This window comes from Abramis brama, assembly GCF_963993115.1.
Source record: "Abramis brama genome assembly, chromosome: 4".
NCBI lineage: Eukaryota > Metazoa > Chordata > Actinopteri > Cypriniformes > Leuciscidae > Abramis > Abramis brama.
In genome coordinates this window covers 12,842,760-12,863,279 of record NC_139966.1, presented here as the reverse complement: position 1 = coordinate 12,863,279, position 20,520 = coordinate 12,842,760, and the positions used below count along the sequence as shown (strand labels likewise).

The 20,520-nt window shown below is 37.7% G+C and overlaps 1 protein-coding gene across 3 annotated transcripts in view; it reads right to left on the bottom strand.

Moving 5' to 3' along the window:
• The window catches only part of LOC311081689 (epidermal differentiation-specific protein-like), a 40,760-nt gene that overhangs the window by 20,145 nt on the left and 95 nt on the right, over nucleotides 1–20,520 (bottom strand). The window contains exons 2-4 of one of the 3 annotated variants that reach the window (XM_084112314.1): nucleotides 19,793–19,877; nucleotides 12,860–13,735; nucleotides 2,097–2,166 (exon numbers count right to left, since the gene is read on the bottom strand). In XM_084112314.1, coding sequence (XP_083968440.1) covers nucleotides 2,097–2,127 — 31 coding nt within the window. In that variant the 5' untranslated portion in view covers nucleotides 2,128–2,166; nucleotides 12,860–13,735; nucleotides 19,793–19,877. Of the gene's footprint in view, nucleotides 1–2,096; nucleotides 2,167–7,595; nucleotides 13,736–19,792; nucleotides 19,878–20,520 lie in introns of those variants that run through there. The other 2 variants (XM_084112313.1, XM_084112312.1) reach the window with 2 other exon arrangements.

Here is a 20,520-nt window from a genome sequence, read left to right as displayed (position 1 = left end):
AATCATATCCGTTACTGAGTAAAAAAATAACAATAATAAATCATAATACAGGGGGAGGGGTGTAAAAAAAAGCGATGCAACACCATCGAAAGCGAACCATTGTCAGTATGGGCAATATTTGGATGTGCAGTAAACGACTGCGCGTGGTTTTCCTCGAGGATAGATATACAATTTGCAAAAAAATGTGGATGCAAAGTGGCTGAAAAAGGAGGAAACACATAGAACACCATCCCTCTGCGCGGATAAAGGTATGTCCCGTTTATATTTAGATGCAAAGGGAATCCCAGAATCCAGTCATGCAAATTGAATTTACAGTATAGGTACTTGGCCCTTGTCTGGGGCTATATGCCCCTGATAGGGTCTCCCAAGGCAAGCAGGTCCTAGGTGACGGGTCAGACTAAGAGCGGTTCAGAAACCCCTTATGAAGAAGTTAGATCAAAGGACCGTGACGTCGCCCGGCATGGCGGGGTTGGGGCTCGTATGTGAGCGCCTGGTGGCCAGGCCTCCCCCCACGGGGTCTGGCCGGGCTCAGCTCAGCTCCGGAACCATACTCCTTGAGAGAGGATGGACTCTTCACCACTCTGGAGTTGCCCATGGTGAGAGGCGGCGGGCTGGTGTGGGTTTGCTTATAGCCCCCCAGCTCAGCCGCCATGTGTTGGAGTTCATCTCGGTGAACGAGAAGGTCGCTTTCCTGCGCCTTCGGGTTGCGGATAGGTCTCTCACTGTCGTGTGTGCCTATGGGCCAAACGGCAGTGTAGAGTACCCGGCCTTCTTGGGGTCTCTGGGAGGGGTGCTGGAAAGTGACTGGGGACTCCGTCATTCTACTGGGGGACTTCAACGCCCACGTGGGCAGCGACAGTGACACCTGGAGGGGGCGTGATTGGGAGGAACGGCCCCCCTGATCTGAACCCGAGTGGTGTTCTGTTATTGGACTTCTGTGCTAGTTACAGCTTGTCCATAACGAACACCATGTTCAAGCATAAGGGTGTCCATCAGTGCACGTGGCACCAGGACGCCCTAGGCTAGAGGTCAATGATCGACTTTGTGGTCGTTTCATCTGACCTCCGGCCATATGTCTTGGACACTCGGGTGAAGAGAGAGGTGGAGCTGTCAACTGATCACCACCTGGTGGTGAGTTGGATTTGATGGTGGGGGATGAAGCTGGACAGACTCTACAGACCCAAACGTACTGTGAGGGTCTGTTGGGAACATTTGGCCGAATCCCGTCAGAGAGACATTTAACGTTCATGTAAACACTACATTCAGATTCACCAATTGGAATGAATTCAGTCCGATTGAAACAAAAGGTGTGCACGTAAACATAATGAATGGGGACTGTGGAAAGCAAAAGCCGAATCCCGGACATTTTGGGCGATCCAGGCATGACATGGGAAAAAGAGGATGTATGTTCACCCTAGTTAATGTATGACATAAAGAAATGATCATGGTCAATGTATCACTTATTAGTGTAAAACTGTGGTAAAACATCAATGCTTGGGTTTTTAGGTACACAACAAAAATGGCAACAAACTGACACTTTTATCATGTTCATTTTGCGATCTCGCTGTTTCCAGTGATTTCTTTCTGATTCGTTTTCTGATAAAACTTCATTAGTTGGTGAAATGATGGGTTTGTGTGCCGTTGTTCCAGAGAGAGGTGTGTTTTAGTGAAGCGCTGTGAAGCTTCTGGCCCGATGGTGGAAACACAGTGTGATTTGGGGCTCGGTGCTACAGGCCCGAGGCTTTTAGCGTTTAAAGCCCTGGCTCGACAGTGGAAAAGCGGCTATTCATTTCTGTAGAGCTGGACATTTTAATAAGGATGTTAACCATGTGCTCTCAATGTGCATTATGTTTTCTTTTGTTTTTTTTCTTCTCTTTATTGATTGATATTTATGTCTGCGTTGATTGAGCTGAATGAAATGTCACGTGATGAGTAATGAGAGTGTGTATATTTGTGATTGGTTGTTTAATTAATAAAAATCACATTGAGTGAGCACAGCTGCTGCTGTGTGTGTGTTGCAAGTCAGACACGTTGTTGCGTTTACTCTGTGAACAAAGGATATAATGACTGAGATCAGCTTTGAGAATGAAACTGACCTGTTTGTTCCTCAGTTACTTCATGTTTCATGTTTCTTCAATATTCACATCTTCACTCTCCACTCGCCATCTTTAAGATGAGAATAAATAGCAAAAAGTAAAACACTCAACTAAATCTCTGAGTGCGTCTCAATCAGATCTAGTTCAGTAGTTCAGTTCACTGGTAAGAGAGTCGGTCAGAGAGAGTGAATGGACTTAAATGACCTGATTAGACTAAAAGCATTATAACAGACAATTAATATTTAGTTCTAATTTATATTTGGTATTTAATAACTTTTAAATGACATTTAATAGATTACACTTAGCAAAAGTTGTCATTACACCTGTTTCTGTTTGTTGTTCTCGTTGTATTTACACTGTTTGACCAGCAGGAGTCGTCAGTGTTTGTGGTGATTCGAGCACCTTGCAAATAAATCATCTCATCTTGCAAAACATTTGGTTTAATTGAGTCAGAGTTTCAAAAATCTCAGTTTCTCTCAAAACTTCTTATCAGTGATCAACTTGTGTTTATAATGAACTGATTCACAATATAGGGATTGAAATGAGACGCATCTTTTCTGTTACTGGTAAGTGGATGCGCTTTACTCACAAAAAAATAACGTTCATTAATGATTGAATTGAATTGAATTGAAAAACTTTATTAATCCCGGTAGGGAAACTGGTTAGCCACCAACCATACAGCCATCAAACACAATACACAACTAACAGACAAATAAATAATTCTGCATTAGAAGACTAATAAAACCTGATTAGGAGACACAATTTAAAGAAATATTCAATTTCACAGTTCAAAAGTATCAACAAACACTATAAAAGACAAGGATAATATTCAATAATTAACAGTGTTCGTTAAAGTATCTGACCGCTGCGGGAACAAAAGACCTTCTCATGTGCTCACTAGAGCACCGAGGCATAACCAATCGCTCACTGAAAGAGCTTCTGAGTCCTTTGAACAAATTGTGCAATTTTCAATTTCGAACTTATCCTCTTCTCCACAGTCACCTCCAATACATCTGGGTTAAGACCAATAACTGAACCAGCTCTCTTGATCAGCTTATTTATCCTATTTTTGTCCTCAACAGATATACTGCCCCCCCAGCAAAGTACAGCATAAAAAAGAACACTAGCTAAAATCCCTTGATAAAAAAAACATTTAAGAGCTTTGTGCTGATGTTGAATGATCTGAGTTTTCTCAAAAAGAACAGTCTCGACTGAGCCTTCTTCATCACGACATTAGTGTTCTCTTTCCAGTTTAATTTTTCATCCAGATGGACACTTAAAGGTGCTGTAAGCGATGCCGGGAGTCGTAACTTCTTGTTGACATTCGAATTGTTGTCAAACAAAACGGAGGGTAGCTAGACCCTCCCTCCTCCTCATCCCGTCTCCTCCCTCCTCCCCTCCCTTCCGGCATACAGGAAGTCAAAGTAGTCACTAGTACAAACAAAGTTAAGTTTTACTGATACTTCATTCAATGTGTAATGTCGCCAAGTTAGATAAAGGGTTTTATATATTGCAGAAAAAGAGAAACATTATCTTAAAATCGTTTCGCCATCTGAGGTTATAACTATACGTTAGCAGCTAGCTCCCATACAAGGACGCAATAATAACAAGATAACGTTAGCTTCGCGTTTCCCAGTTAGCATAAACAACGGCGGCGTCGTAAACATATTTAGTCAAAGTTGTCAACAGCCTATAAATGAACATTCAAATTCATAACAAACAGTGGATGAAAACAATCATTCACACAAATTGTCGCCCTACTGTGAATTTGATTGATCATTTACAATAGAGATTGATCGCTAACGTTAGCTGCTAGAAACATAAGTTATATGTTGTATTCACCAAAGTTACGCTGACTGCATAGTTCTAGCTAATTACATCCTTGTGTTGGTTTGGCGAATATGAACGTCAGTTTAGAAAGAAATATGGATTTACCTGTTCTGCAAAAACAGAGCACCTGAATGTCGGATTGGAAGCCCTTCTGCCCACGAGTTCTCGCCACCTTTCAAAGGGTTTTCCGATGTAAATTCGGTACTTCCCTTATCCTTGTCCCTCTTCTTTGCAATTTGTTCATCGGAACGTCGTCTCTTTGGTCGTGTTTTGGCCATAATTCAAACTTCCCTCATCATGCTTCTCTCTCCTCCTCACGCTCCACACCCACTTCATGTGCACGCGCACCAACCCCACAATACCCACCCTCAAATACATCTTGTCGGTGATTGGCTGGAGCACTGTTTGCTGTGTTTCATGGTACGGGTGAGACCAGTTTGTTTTTCTTGCTGTTTGTGGAGCCTGTGGTGTCTAGAGAGACCACGTTTTTTTTACAGTGTGTTCAGGGGACAGGCAGCTAGCGGATAGTGAGGAGATGTTTGCTGTATGTGAACAGCAAAAAATTTTAGCCTAAAAAACGCGTGACATGACTTAGAGCACCTTTTAAAATGTATATGACTGCACAATTTCGATCAACTGACCATTAATTGTAACTGGAAGGACCTTCTCTTTTTTCTTTCTGAAATCAATCACAAGTTCTTTAGTCTTCCCTACATTTAGTTTCAAAAAGTTTGACTCACACCAGCTGTAAAAAGACTGAACCTCCCTTCTGTAAGCAAGATCAACACCCTGATTAAGTAGACCCACTAAAGCAGTGTCATCAGAGAATTTTTGTACACAGCAAGATGGCTGACTATGCCTATATTCAGCAGTATAAAGTGAAAATAAAAAGGGGGGATAAAACTGTACCCTGAGGTTCTCCAGTATTAGTTAAAATGGTATCAGAATGTTTGTTACCAATCCTAACAAACTGTGGTCGTGCTAGAAGGTAGTGTAGAATCCAGGCAATGGTTGTATTGTGCAATTTAAAATCAATTAATGTATTAGCTAAAATATGTGGCTGTATAGTATTAAAAGCACTGGAAAAATAAAAAAAACATGACCCTCTCGAAACACTTCATAATCTGCGAAGTCAGAGCTATAGGCCTCAGATTAGAAAGATTGTTAGACACCTTAGCTTTTTTGGGAATAGGGACAAGACAGGATGTTACATAAACTGGGTTTACTGGTCCCATATCCAGTAATAGACTTCATACCATTCCATAGTCATCTTGTATTGCTACAGGACATATTTCCTTCAACCTTTTCCTTATACTTTAATTTGCCCTGTCTGATAATGACTTTCAACTCTCTTTGAGCATTTTTAACTCTTTCTTTATCACCACTGTAAAAAGCAGCTTTCTTCTTATTTATAGCAGCCTTAACTTCTCTGGTGACCCATGGTTTGTCATTGGGAAAATTTTTTGATTAGTTTACAAGGAATTATAGACTCAACACAATAATTAATATAACAAGTCACTTTGTCAGAAATACTGTCCAAATCACGTCTCCATCAAAGAACACAGTCCAGTCTGTGCAATCACAGACTGATAGATAAAGTAGTACGATGTTAGATTCAATAATACATAAAACATTTTAACATTGCTTGTAAAAACTAAAGAAGTGATTGAACAATTTAAACTCAATTTAAACAAATTAAACACAAACCTTTCTTCAGCCAAATCACAACATTGCAAGAGCACGATGCAACATGATGACATTACATCACCACACCAAAATAAAAGTCCAGTTCAAACATGCATAGAAACGTCCATAAAATCACAGTCCATACAAATCCACATACAAATTATAAAACATATCAATGTCGTTTAAAGTTGAAATCTAGTGCTGAATAATAAAAAAAACCATAATATTTATATATATATATATGTGAGATTCTGTCTAAATGACAAAACATGAATCACCTTTTTTTCATTTTTGAAACTTTTAAAACAGCTTTTATCAAAAAACTATTATTTTGCTACTATACAATAAACGAAGTTCAATAAAATCATAAGGGCAAAAATACAAAAAAATGCAACAATCAATAACATTGTGTAGTATATATTTTGTTATACATACACACTCATATAGTATATTCATTTATACAGGTTGTATTCAGAAAATATAAAAGCAGTTTATCAATGTGTCTCGGTTTCAACACTGTCAGCTCTTACTGGTCTATTCTAGACATCCCACCTCTCCCTTAAATTCAGGGATTCTCACTATTCCTTAAAGCTGCAGTAGGGAGTTTTTAGAAAACGTTGACTTAGCCTGAAAATTCGAACAAGCACAGCTTACAGGTCACTCCCCCTCGCTCTCTGCTGCGCTACAGCCCTCCCTCCACTGCTCCTCCCCCACAACAGAGCTGCCGTGAACGCGCAGGCTAGTAAACATGCAGGGCCACTGATGACGGCGGATAAACAGTTATCGCACATTCACTGGTAGGGACGAAACATCAACAATATGCTTTACATTGTCTATGGCCTGCCCATACTTTGACTACAAACTTGGTCCTCAAATCATTACGTATTTTGCAATACATGTAATGTAACTTCATAACGTTGCACTCTTTCTATAAGTTATAATAGCTAGTAAGATAATATAATAACAGTAACGTTACAGTATGTAAGTAATTATTCTAGCGATGTGTAATGCTAAATAAGGTTTTCTAGTACATTATTTCAGCAACATGACAAGCCAGTGAATTAGCAGGTTTCAATTGTTGCTTTGCACAGTGTGTGACATTTTATCTGTATGTTAGCTATACGGCTAGAGTTTTGACACTGAGTCAATGGGCTTGTTTATCGTCATCGGTCTTTTTCCGTTTACCTGTCTTTGTTGTATGAGCAGGTGCCACTCAAATAATTGGCAGTTTTGGTTGTTTGTCCGCCATTAGCACAGCTGCGGCACACTGGCAGTCTTGATTTTGAATGACGGTACGCGCTGTGCGAGAGAGGGGTGTGAACAGCGCGTACACGAGCTTGATTGACACTGCTAAGACACTCCTCCTGGCTCTGATTGGTTGTTTCTGACCGGGAGCGGTGTATTTCTGCAAATGGCAATAGGACCACTGGAAGGAGCCTGAGGAGCTTTATTTTTTCACAGATTATCTGTATCATATTCTACTGTCAGGACATAATGACAGTTTTAACAAATATGTAAAAAATACATTTTTACAAAAGTTACCTACTGCAGCTTTAATCCCTCCCTATTCTAGTTTGAAACGATGGCTGAAACTTTATATTAACCCCCTGAGGTCGGCGGTATCGCCGGCGATACCAGCTCGCTTTTTTTTTATCAGTGTAAAAGAAACTCATAAATACTCTGTTGACTTTGATTTTCCATAGGAGTTTCATACATCAATCGATTCTGTTAAATGTGTATTATTTTTGTGTATACTCACAATAAAAACAAAGTGTTGTGCTTTTTGCCAAATAAAGAAAAATAAACACGAAGCGAGTTCTGCCTTCTCTCTGCCAGTGAAGTCCATTCTGAAACGCGTCCGAAAATGAACAATAACTCAGCGAATACTCAGTCAAACAGGCATACAGACGCACAGGCATGAAGCTTGAATTCTCTTCTTTTAAAGGCAGGGTAGGTAGGATTATATAAAAATAAAAGATCCAAATTTGTTAAAACTTTCTATATATATCAATACATAATTAAAATGTAAGTACTCTGAAAAAAAGAGTATAAAAATCAAGTGACTCTAGACCGTTTAATCTGTATTAAACACAGCTCATTATTTCGATTCGGGACGAATCAAAGGATTGGCTTAGGCGACTGTCACTCTCTCTCGCAACCATGGCAACCACCCTTTTGCCACGGGATCTGCCCACTTGCGCGCGCACGTTTGATTTGAGGAATTCGAGAGGCACGGAACCTAGGAATAGCAAAACAATGGCAGAGAAAGAGCAATCAAAATTCACATTACCGGCATGCAGTTAGTGAAGGCAAACAAGGCAAAAAAAGAAGACAGTACAAGAAAAGGTAATGAACAAAAAGTCTTTGGATAAACAAAGAAATAAAACGCGTGTCAATATCATCGTGGCTTTCCAGCGACCACCCCGTCCTCAGCCTCTACTTCCTCGGACCCTAGTTGCACGCCACGGCCTCTTGCACGACCTCCTCTGCTTCGCCCTAAAATTATTTTTATTTTACAAAAGGACATTTTACAAACCTACATTTTGCGCATGTGCTCCTGCATGCACTTTTCCAGTCACAACACAGCAATCAAAGGAGGACGCGCTGAAAACTGTAATGCTGTTCTCTTCCTTCATAACTCGTACTGAGAATGTTTGAGTTGCAGAGGAATTTGTGACTGTTTCAGCTGTTCAACCACATCAAAGTTTCGTAATTAGTAAGTCCGTGCTTTTTCTCTTTTTGTTCTTATGTGCTGAAGGGCTGCTGTGCCTTGGTGAAACGGTGTTTGTACGTACGTGAAGAGCTCTTTTCCAAAACGCCATAAACCTAAAAAGCTGCCTCAAAGAACCAGCAAAAGTAATGATTATGAATGTGTAAAATATTGCAATAAGACATTTTAATTGTTTATTAATTTCTGTGTCGGCTGCAAAGATGAAGTTGACGATATTTGACTCGCGATCTTCGCAGTAGGCTAGTGAACGCATGCACCGGAGAAATGCACATTTAGGCTACATAGTTTTATTTTGTTTTGGATGGTTTTGTTTAGAACCAGATTTCTGTAAATATATTCCACATTTTTTAGGCCTGTGAGGCGAGGCTACGGTTCGGTTCACGATGATATAATCTCCAGTTCAAGCACCTTATGTTGTGATTGATAGCCTATATTTACTTTATGTATTTAATCCAGGAATGAAAATATTAATGAATTAATGAAAAAAATATATATTAAAATTAAGATACAATTAATACAAAACGAAATTCGTTTTAAAGAAAGGCTTTGTGCTTTCTGTTTTGAGGTCTCTGTTAAAGTTTGAAAGTCTTAGTGCAGCTTTCAGAGCGCTCGCGTCCATAATGGAGAACTGTCAAGTAATATTGTTTTTTCCTCATAAATGCAAACACGAAAAATAAAAGACAAAAACTTTTTTAAAAAGACAAACCATAAATTTAGAAAAAAAAAGAAAAAAAAAGATGGATTTATAGCGTTTTGGGGGAAAAATGAATGGATTTATACCGTTTTGAAAATGTTATTTTTTTTTTACTTTGAATTGATCATCAACAATATTGTTGTTTGATTTAATAATCACTGTTGCAAGAAGTGCCTAGTTAAGTTTTTTTTTTTTTTTTTTTTTTTTTAAGTGGAAAAAGTAGGGGCTGCCACAGATTATGTTTAGTTAGCTCCTTTATTGTTTTTTTCTATAGCCTAGAATAATATAGGTCAAATGCAGCAAGTCAAAAGACCAACTGGACCTTCTTTGCCAGTTTGCTCACATTTCTTTGAAGGATGGCAAAAATATCGCCTGAATATCGATATCTAGATATTGGAAAAAAATATCGAGATATTCATTTTTGTCAATATCTCCCACCCCTACATGCAGAACACCATATATGTTATGAATCTTACACGAAATTCATCTTCATCACAATATAACTGATGGTAATGTAAAAAAGTGTATCAATGCAACCTGTTTTTAGCTTATATAACTAGCTCGTTAGCGAATCAAAAAATATATATTTTAAATTTACCAATATCAATATGCAAGCTTGATAGTGAGTACTAAAATACATCTTATTTGTTTATATTCATAAGCAATTAGCGTTAGATTTTTTTATTACATGTGATTCTGACATGATGTCACTACATGCACTGTGCTCCTTCCTCTCTGCTTGTCTCAGGTAAATAATGCGTCTTCAGCTCAGCGGTTGGAGTCGCGCGTTCATGTGTTTTGGGGGCGTGGCTTTGGAAGGAGCCCAGAAGGGAGGGGGTGGAGTGAATGGAAATAATGAACTGTCTTTAAAACAGTCGTGAGAGGTCTACAGACACTCGATTTTTATACTTTCTTTTTCAGAGTACTTACATTTTAATTATGTATTGATATGTACATAAAGTTTAAACAAATTTGAAAAAGAAGTTTTTTAGACCATTCCTACCTACCCTGCCTTTAAATGAAGTAATTTATATAAAAAACAAATATTCTCATCTTGTGAAATCTGTATTAAAAGAGAGCGATTCCAGTCGAGCTCATTACAGCTAATTCAAATGTAATGTGACGCCCACGGAGAGCGCGCGCTATTCAAACGCAAATGGCTGAGGCAATCCCCTGTGAACGCCCCCATATCACCTCGAGAAAACACAAGTTTATTCAGATCATTACTTGTTTACACCGTCTTGCAGCGCTGTGAGGAATTATAATAATGGAAAATGTCCCTCAGAAGTGCGGGTATTTCGAGGAGCAAGGAGCTGAGGAATACTGTAGTAAGTTTTTTTCCTTCTCACGTGAATCGGGTTTCTGTTTATGAATGAATGAACGGCAGAGATGCGAGCTGTTTACCACAGCTCGCAAAAAGACAGTTTAAATTTAAATCGCGTGTGTGAATGAATGATGATGTTTTAGCAAACTGTATTGCTATACTGAGATGAGTAAAAATCGACTGAAATATGTTGAAATAAAATGTAGGCTATTTGTATAAGCAACGTATTAAACTGCAAATTAACATTTATATGCCCTAATATTTCATAAAAACAACGTTACAGTCAGGCGAAATATGAAAGACAACATTTTGTTGACTAGATTTGGGTACAGTTTTTACTGTAGAATATACTGCCACATCAAATAAGCTTTTGTTTAGCAATTTCTATATATATAAAATACTATTTTTGTCAAAAATAAAGTCATCAACTAAGATGTTAGCTGTTCCAATGTTGGCTATATTCAAACTAATGAATACATAGATAAAATGTAGGCCTATAATCATTTTTTTTTACAAAGAAAGAGTACACTTGAAATATTGTTGAAATTGTAATTATTGTTGTAATTGTAACCTTTTTAATAAAATAGCAAAACATATTTACAAGATAGATGTAAGCAAAATCTTAAATGGTCAATATAAGTCTTCTTCTAAATATATCTTTTGTCCTTGCATTGTGGCTCAGTCAGTGTCACACCTGAATGAATGGCTCATTATGCAGAGTGGGTGGGACATTGTATTCTAAGGTGTAAACCACTCCTCGTTCACGCCCCCCTCGCATATTGGCTTTCCAAGCAAAACCTGTTTTACATCAATTTAAATCAATGTATTGTTTTATGTGAACGATAAAGCAAGACTATTTTCACATAATTTTGAAGCCTGAACTCGAAGCGACAACATCCATTATTCAAAAGTCTTATTGACACATATTTATTATGAGTTCTGTGGTCTTATTTCAGCAACTTTCATTTTTATTTTTTTCAATAACCACGCATAAACATTATTCTCTTAAAAATTCAAAAATATACATGCATGGTGATCACATATTTTGGTAGCCCTGTTTGTGCTATATAGAGTGAATTTACACCTTTGCCATTAACATGTTTATAAATAACTGAAAAAAGCACAAATGTTAGAGCATGTCAGAACACCTCCAAGGCCCAGAAAACCGCTCAGACTCCAGAGGGTTTATAACACTTCTCCTGTTTATTGCCTCTTTAGATGACTTTCTTCATTTGAATTACTCACCTGTAAGTCACTTTTGATAAAAGCTAAATGTAAATGTAGAAAAAAGAGAATTGAAACAAGGAACTAGAGTTCTCAACGGGTCGGGTCGGCCCGACAAACCCGACGGGACCCGCGGGTTCGGGCCGGGTTCGGGTCGAAAATATAATCAAATGACTCGGGTCGGGTCGGACCTCGGGCTTAATCTTTTCTGCTCAGTGAAAAAAAAAAACATTTATTAATCATCGCTGCTGTTCACCGTAAAGAAAGTCTGGATGCTGCGTGCAACGTGCATTATGGAGAGGGGCGGGGGCAGACCTGACGCCGCTGCGTGCACGCCTTTAAGGCCTCATTATACTTCTGCGTCGGACCTACGCCGGAGCCTATACGCCGTAGGTAACGTGTTGGTTTTAATTTATACTTCTGCGTCGTTGTCCGCGTTGACGCGCACCTAGGGAGCATGTGAAACCCCGAGGGAGGGGGTTCTGGCAGACCAATCACAGCGCTTGCGTCCGCGTAGAATTGACGCGTTGTTACATTTTTGGAGAGGTGCACGTCAGGGTACGCGCGCTACACACAGCCTACGACGTAGCTACGGCGGCAGTTCGACGCAGAAGTATAAATAGGCCTTTAGCCTGGAGAGAAGAAGATGGAGTTGGTGAAAAGTAAACTTGCCGCGGGTGAATTCACCGTCGCTACTACAGCCTATTTAGATATTTTAAAGTTTATTGTTTCAGTTGTTTGTATTATTAAAAGGCGTGAACATTAAAGATTGGTTTGAATTCCCGTCTGCTGGTCATGATAATACGTGTATGAGAAAAAAAAAAATCCGACGCGCGGGTTAGATCGGGTCCGGGCTTTAAAAGCCACGGGCCGGGTCGGGTTGTAATTTTCAGGCCCGTTGAGAACTCTACAAGGAACATTACAATATTTTGTCTTTATTTTCTGAGTTGACAGGGTAAAACAGCATTTGTTGTCTCTTTCTCAGCACAATATGAATACAAAATCCCTTTTAATATTTCACTCTCATCAAACAGGGGAAATACATTCAAATACAATATGATCTGTAGCAGAAACTGTTCCAAAACTGTATTTCATTGCATATGTTTACTGATACTGATCACTACTGATGAAAAGCTAAACAACCAGCAGTTTAAAACTTTTTCTAATAAAATGTTATGTAACATTTTTAAAATTAACCTGTAAAGTCTGTCTTTACACAGATATCGTCAAATGATAAGGTTGAGTCTAATTGCATGAAGTTTCTTTAGACTTACTGGAGTCAAAGTCATCGTTTCTGGTCAAGATCAGTCTTTCCCCACCACCTGCCTCGTTCTTTCCAGAAGGGATCCGGTTCATATTCAGCTGCAGAAAGCGTTCTTTGAATGATGCTGTCTATGGCCTCGGCTGCAAGGGACGCACACAGCTGACCGCATCATTAAAGTAGTGTAGCCCATAGTTTGAAACATGATCGCCAGGGAAACCAATAAACTGGCAACCCAGACGATTGTTGTGTTCGTACAGCACCCAGACGCCACTTTTCACTTTGTGGGACGAAGCTTTGTCATTGAAATTAATTTCGGTAAGGTTAGTTTCGTTGCGTAGGGTCATGCTTCTTCCTTGATAGTTAATGTGCTCAAACAGCTGGATTTCAGGGTTGGCCCGGTCATTTGTGACCATCTTGAAGGAGGAAAACCTGCCTCTGTCATCAAGAGTAGCGTACTCTCCTGCCTCAAACATCCGCATCCTTCCAGCAAAATACTTGTTATAATACGCCACCCATGGTTCGCCAATGACTTTTATGGAGGCGATGGAGTTGTTGAAGCCCGTCTCTCCTAAGTCTTGGACATCATGGTTGAATTCAGCTGTTCCGCCCCCGAAGCCCTCTCTGCTATAAACAAGGATCTTGCTCATTTTGAATAATGACTCGAGGAGAGAGAGGCTGGAGAAGGAAAGTGTTTCTGAAGCAGATTCCTGTGGTTCTGCTGGGAACAGTGACTTACTTGGTGTGCAGAGCTGCCTTTTAAAGCACAAAAACACCAAAGTGGGCGTTGACTGGGTCTTGACAGGACATGTAGGTGTGGAAGCTGAGAAACATGATGAAACTTCTGCTCAGTATCGACAGACATGTAACCTAATACAAGTTTCAAAACCTGACTGGGGAAAACAAAAAAACATTGTATTGTGTTCACTTTGACGGCTGCTTAGCTCTCAGATACGAGTTGCAAGTGATAATGTCAGAATCTTAAATAATGTTAATTGACTCACTTCATTAATTTCTTTAAATTATAAGATGCATCTTTTTTTGATCAAGGTTTCTTGTTTTCAAATTATACAGAAAGAACAAAGATATACAAAACTCAACTCCCCATCCCTCAAACACCAGACATAAACATAATGATACTATACATGATCAGGCGTCCATAAAGAGATAGTAACAATAAATGAACAACATGAAGTAAGTATGAATAATATTCCCCTCCCTCTTTCTTTTACAATGTCATAGTGTCTGCTTTCATTCCCTCCACAAAATTTAAGAAAGGTTGCCAGATATTATAAAATGCCCCAGTAGACCCTCTGACTGTATACCTAATTTTCTCCTGCTTAAGATGGTACATAACTTCTCTTATCCATTGACTAAATGTAGGTGGCATAGGGTCTAATAAACAAGTGTTTTCTCTAAAAGTGTCGACTCGGCTGCAAAGATGAAGTTGACGATCGCCATCTCCGTGTGAACGCGCTTATTAGAGAAATGCACATAAATCGGCCTAATGGATTACATAATCAGAGAGTAGCCTAGCCTTTTTCATTTTTCGTTTAGAATTATTTTGTTTAAAGACATTTCAAGCTTTGTGTATTTGATGTATTTGTCAAGTCTGTGTGAGGCATGCACTGAGTTTCGTTAAGTTAGGATAAGATACTCCAGTTCACGTGCAATGCAAGTGAGCGCGGGCGCCTCCGTTATTTTTTTCGTATTCATTAAATACAGGCAATTGCTTGATGAAAAATTGATTAAAATTAAGATATAATTTATACAAAACGAAATTCACTTTAAAGAAAGGCTTTCTACAAAACAACTTCAACTTCAACAGTCAAAATCATGTCTGACCCGCTCCATGTCTCAAATTGCGCATCCTATCTTCTCGGTCGGTCGTGCTGTTCACTTTTCATAAATCAACATAGGCCTAAATGGAAAAAAAAAACATTATAATATTTTAACAAATATGAAACTAAATGCGCTTATTTAATGGCTACAACAGTATAGTAGGTCTACATACTCTCTATTTGTACAAATTTCTGCACATTAATTTAATTCTGAATTTTGCACACACAAGTTGAAAGGCATTTGTTCAAATCAAGTTCACGGATAATTGTGCGTGCATTTATTAACCATTATGATACTAAAATCCTAACAAATAATAGGCTATGCTATGTACAAAAAATCTGATGAGCCCATAATATGAATGCATTTACACGTTAAGCATTTTCCTCCCATAGAAAACCATTAGCCTATAAGAACGCTTAATGTGGCTTAATGCAGATTAGAATGTCCCCAGATTAGAATGTTTAGAATAAAGATAAAATGCTTATATATAAAATGCAACATACACATCAATGCAGCAGTCTTCTTAAACCAGAATCATCAGATATAATGGTTTCACATTACACAACTTGACTAGTGACTGACAGGGAACATTTTACTGTACAAAGAGTTTTTACACATCTATTTCTACTTCATACTCAATACTTGCATTCATGTTTTTTAATTTTACAGTGTGATATTACTTTTACTTAAGTAAATTATCTGAATAGTTCTGCCAATGATTACAGCTCATGGAAATCAAAACTATATATCTCAGAATATTAGAATAAAGAATGTATAATACAGAAATATCAACAAGGGAAGAGCCTTTAATCTCTCTTCATGGGATTTTATTGGCGGTTGGCACACAGCGAAATGGTACAGCCAATCACAGAGGACAGGAACTGTAACCAATCATGTGTAGTGAAATGATGCCGACTGGATCCGCCCACCTACTGTCAAAAAGATTAACCGCGAGCGAGCGAGCAGGTTAAAGTTTCGCGAGCAGCAGAGATGGATGATGGGATGAGATGTACATGGTATTCTGCGCGCGCTCAAAGCACAGTTTTCTCCTCGCGGGTTACAATCCTGCTCGCGCGAGCAGAGAAATTCTGCGCGCAAAAGTAATGTGCGCGTGTGCGGCTTTTGCTTGAGCGCGCGCGGATCTAATTTCCTCTCGCGAGGATCTCATTTCCCCCTCGCGAGGATCTCATTCCCTCTCGCGATTATTGACATTATTATGCCGCCATACTGCAACATCAACATCACACATGCACACAGAACGCACATGTAGGAAACCTTGTGAATTACGGCCGTTTCAGATCGCGAGCGGCGCGTGAGCAGCGCGAATTTTTTTCGCCGTGCATGTTCAGTGAGTGCATTCACACCGCGAGCTGGAGCAGCGCGTGAGCGTCAAGCAGGAGCGTCGCATGAGCAGCAGTGAAGCAGAGGGTTTCGACGCCGAGTCTATTTTTGTAGCGCTGCTCACGCTCAGTTAAAGTGAAAGCACACTTTTGATGGACAAAATAAATATGATTTCACTCAAAAAAATGCACATAATTTGCATGTATAGTGTGTTTTAACAAGGAGCAGGCTATGTCAGAAAAGAAAATGAAGACAAAAATATTTATAGAGAATGTATCCATTTAAACTTGTTTTTATTAACCAGTTTGGGTAAAAGTGGTGTTTTATTATATATATATATATATATATATATATATATATATATATATATATATATATATATATATATATACAGTACCAGTCAAAAGTTTGGAAACACTACTATTTTTAATGCTTTTGAAAGAAGTCTCTTATGCTCATCAAGCCTGCAGTTAAAAACAAACAAAAAAACAGTAATATTATGAAATATTATTACAATTTAAAATAATGGTTCTCTTTTTTAATATACTTTAAAATGTAATTTATTTTTGTGATGCAAAGCTGAATTTTCATCAGCAAGTACTCCAGTCTTTGGTGTCTTATGATCCTTCAGAAATCATTCTAATATGCTGATTTATGATCAATGTTGGAAACAGTTGTGCTGCTTAATATTTTTTTATAACCTGAGATACTTTTTTCAGGATTATTTGATGAATAAAAAGTTAAAAAGAACTGTATTTATTTAGAATAGAAATCTTTTGTAACAATATACACTACCGTTCAAAAGTTTGGGAACAATAACTATTTTTTTTTAAAGAAATTAGTACTTTAATTCAACAAGAATGCGTTAAATTGATAAAAGGTGATGGTAACGATTTATATTGTTAGAAATGTTTTTATTTTGAATAAATGCTGTTTTTATGAATAAATGCTGTTAACGTTTTACTCATCAATGAATCCTGAAAAAAGTATTCCAAAAAAATATATTAAACAGCACAACTGTTTCCATCATTGATAATAACTGAGTATCAAATCATCATATTAGAATGATTTCTGAAGGATCATAAGACACCAAAGACTGGAGTACTTGCTGATGAAAATTCAGCTTTGCATCACAAAAATAAATTACATTTTAAAGTATATTAAAAAAGAGAACCATTATTTTAAATTGTAATAATATTTCATAATATTACTGTTTTTTTTTTTGTTTTTTTGTTTTTAACTGCAGGCTTGATGAGCAAACACCATCAAACACCATCACATAATCTGATGTTCACCTAGATGTTTTATTTATTTATTTCTACATGTGCCATGCCGTAGTATTGTCGATGGGTTCAATACGGGGGGCCTTGGCCAGAACCTAGTGGTATTTGGGGGGCCTTGGCATGGAAAAGTTTGGGAACCCCTGATCTAATTGATCGCTGCTACTTTGCTTGTGTTTCGGCTTAACCATTGTTTTTAGCTGCTATGTCAAAAATGGCGGTCACAAGTTTCTGTTCGTCTTGTCGGTCACGGTAACCCCACCCCTGACGCAAGCGGTTCTTCTCGACCAGCAATGTTTTGATGCTACTTATGAACATCTTTTCCTGGTTCAGTGCTGGTGCTTTGGGAGTTGAAAGACAAAGAACTGATTTGAAACTAGGCTCTGGCTCTGAACCAGCACTCAAACTGCCTTGGTGGAAAAGGGGTGTATTAGGTCCTCTGCTTTTCTCCTTGTTCATGCTTCCTCTGGGAGTCATTATCATTAAATCTCACTCTTATGTCAAGGAAAGAAAGTTTACATGTACTGTTACATTGTTTTCTACAATTAAGAACCATGGGTGTTGCGTTGACAGATACGTTGCGTTCTTTGATAATGACATTTCGGTAGCACTTTATTTTATAGTCATGTTTTATAAACAGTAGTCAACATTTGAAGTGGATCAAAATCTTTCATCAAAGTTATTCCCTTAATTTTGAAAAATACCCGTTTAATTAACTTTTTTGATCCACTTCAAAAATGTTACTACTGTATATAAGAATTGTCTGAATTCACTGATGACTCTCATACTGCCACTCAAATGTCTTTCAATCTTATTTTCTTTAAAAAGTTAGTGAGGGTGTTTTTAATCAGTCTGTCTTCAAAAAAACGAGTGCCTACAAGACACCGGTTTGATACAGCCAGCGCTCACTTATAGACAACGGATATTATATTGATCACTCAGATTTCACAGTTCGCTTTATGCTAAATAATTGTATTTTTGTCTGGTCATGTGATCTCAACATATCTGTCCACATGAGGCGGCCCGCTCCAAATCATATAAAAGCGCTTTAATTAGGACTCACTTCAAAAATATCATTAGCCACATTTCCACTGTCGGGCCAAAAGCTAGCGTGCTAGTGTGAGCCAGGGCCAGTCACAGTCATTTACCATTACTGTAATATTATTTTTTTTATTCTCAAAAACATTGATGCATTATTATGAATAACTACTTTTATTGTTCTCGTATTCTTTTCGTATTTTATCCGTGGCACATGCATTTTGATTCTTTATATGTAGCCTAAGTAATGTTGTCCAATAACTTGTTTGCATTATTTAGGTATTTTATTTCTTTTTTTCATTTATTTATTTATTGTTAGACAATAAGGTCTCATTTGTTAATGCATTAACTAACAGAGCAATAACCTTTGTTAATGTTAGTTAATACAATATTTGTGTTTTTGTTAGTTCACAGTGCATTAACTAATGTTAACAGATACAACAAATGTCTTAGAAAATGTTAAGATTAATATTAGATTAGTAAATCCTGTAGAAGTATTGTTCATTCATTGTATTAACTAACTAACAAATTAATTCTAACAAATGATTCAAACAATTTTTTTAATAATAAAGTCAGCCATAGGAGTGTAAAATAAATTTTAAAAGTCAAGGAATCTTACACTGGTTCAAACTAACTGTATATGTTTGATTTATATTTAACTTTTGAGACATGGCTTTTAATAGTGAGCCTTTTGTTTTTGTAATCAGGCTCTGAAAGTATATTAAAATTTGAATTTAGATTTATCGGCCAATATATCGGTTATCAAGCTTTCAAATATAAAGAATTATTGGTTTCAGACAAAATGTTCATATCTGTGCGTCCCTAGCAGAAATATGCGATGCAAAAGACTCGCGTGCTACCCATTACCATAGTAAAAGTGGTAAATACGAACACTTGAAGAAATCAGACAAATTAAATATTAAATATAGTCTATCACAATCGTGTTTTTATCTGTCAGTACGTCTCGTCTCTTTATCCATTTAGACTGACTGATGTCCATATTTAGCTCTGCATGTCATAAAATAAAGCAACTTTCCTCTGTTTCTCTGACTGAAAATATGACTGTATTGGGACAGTCACTGGAGAGAGTGCTAAAGCTTCTCAGGTCGTGTTTTTGGTGGAAAATTTGTAGAAATGATCATTCTTTCCAAATGTGTTGTAAATATACTGTCCTGTGATGACAAATAAACAGAAACAGACACGACTGAACAAGTATGTGTGTCCTCTTTCTTTTTTGAAATAATGATAAATAATTTATTTCTGTGTGTCTAAAGCGCTGCTGAGCTTCAGGCCCGACGGTGGAAACTCACAGGCTTTTAGCCCAGAACGGCCCGTTTAAAGCCCTGGCTCACGCTGGCCTGACAGTGGAAACGCAGTTATTAATTTCTGTAGACGTTTAAAATAAGGATCAAATGACTGAGTTCAGCTTTGAGAATAAAACTGACCTGTTTGTTCCTCAGTATCTTCATGTTTCACTCTGAACGTTTCTTCAAACTTCACGTCTTCACTCTCCTCTTTAATAAACGCCATCTTTAAGATGAGAATGAATAACAGAAAGTAAAACACTCATAACTAAATCTCTAGGTGCGTCTCAATCAGATCTAATTCAATAGTTCAGTTCACTGGTAAAAGAGTCAGAGAGAGAGAGTTAATGGACTTAAATGACCTGATTAGACTAAAAGCATTATAAAAGACAATTAATATTTAGTTCTAATTTATATTTGGTATTTAATAACTTTTAAATGACATTTCATTGATTACACTTAGCAAAAGTTGTCATTACACCTGTTTCTGTTTGTTGTTCTCGTTGTATTTACATTGTTTGACCAGCAGGAGTCGTCAGTGTTTAAGGTGATTCGAGCACTTTTGATTCGAGCACTTTGCAAATGAATCATTTTGGAAAACATTTGGTTTAATTGACTCGGAGTTTTGAAAATCTCAGTTTCTCTCAAAACTACTTATCAGTGATCAACTCAGTGTGTATCAGTGTTTATAATGAACTGATTCACGATATAGGGACTGAAATGAGACGCATCTTTTCTGTTACTCATGTGTGGATGCGCTTTACTCACAAAAATAACGTTCATTAATGATAGATAAAGCATTACAATGTTACATTCAATAATACATTAAACATTTTTACATCGCTTGTAAAAACTAAAAAAGTGATTGA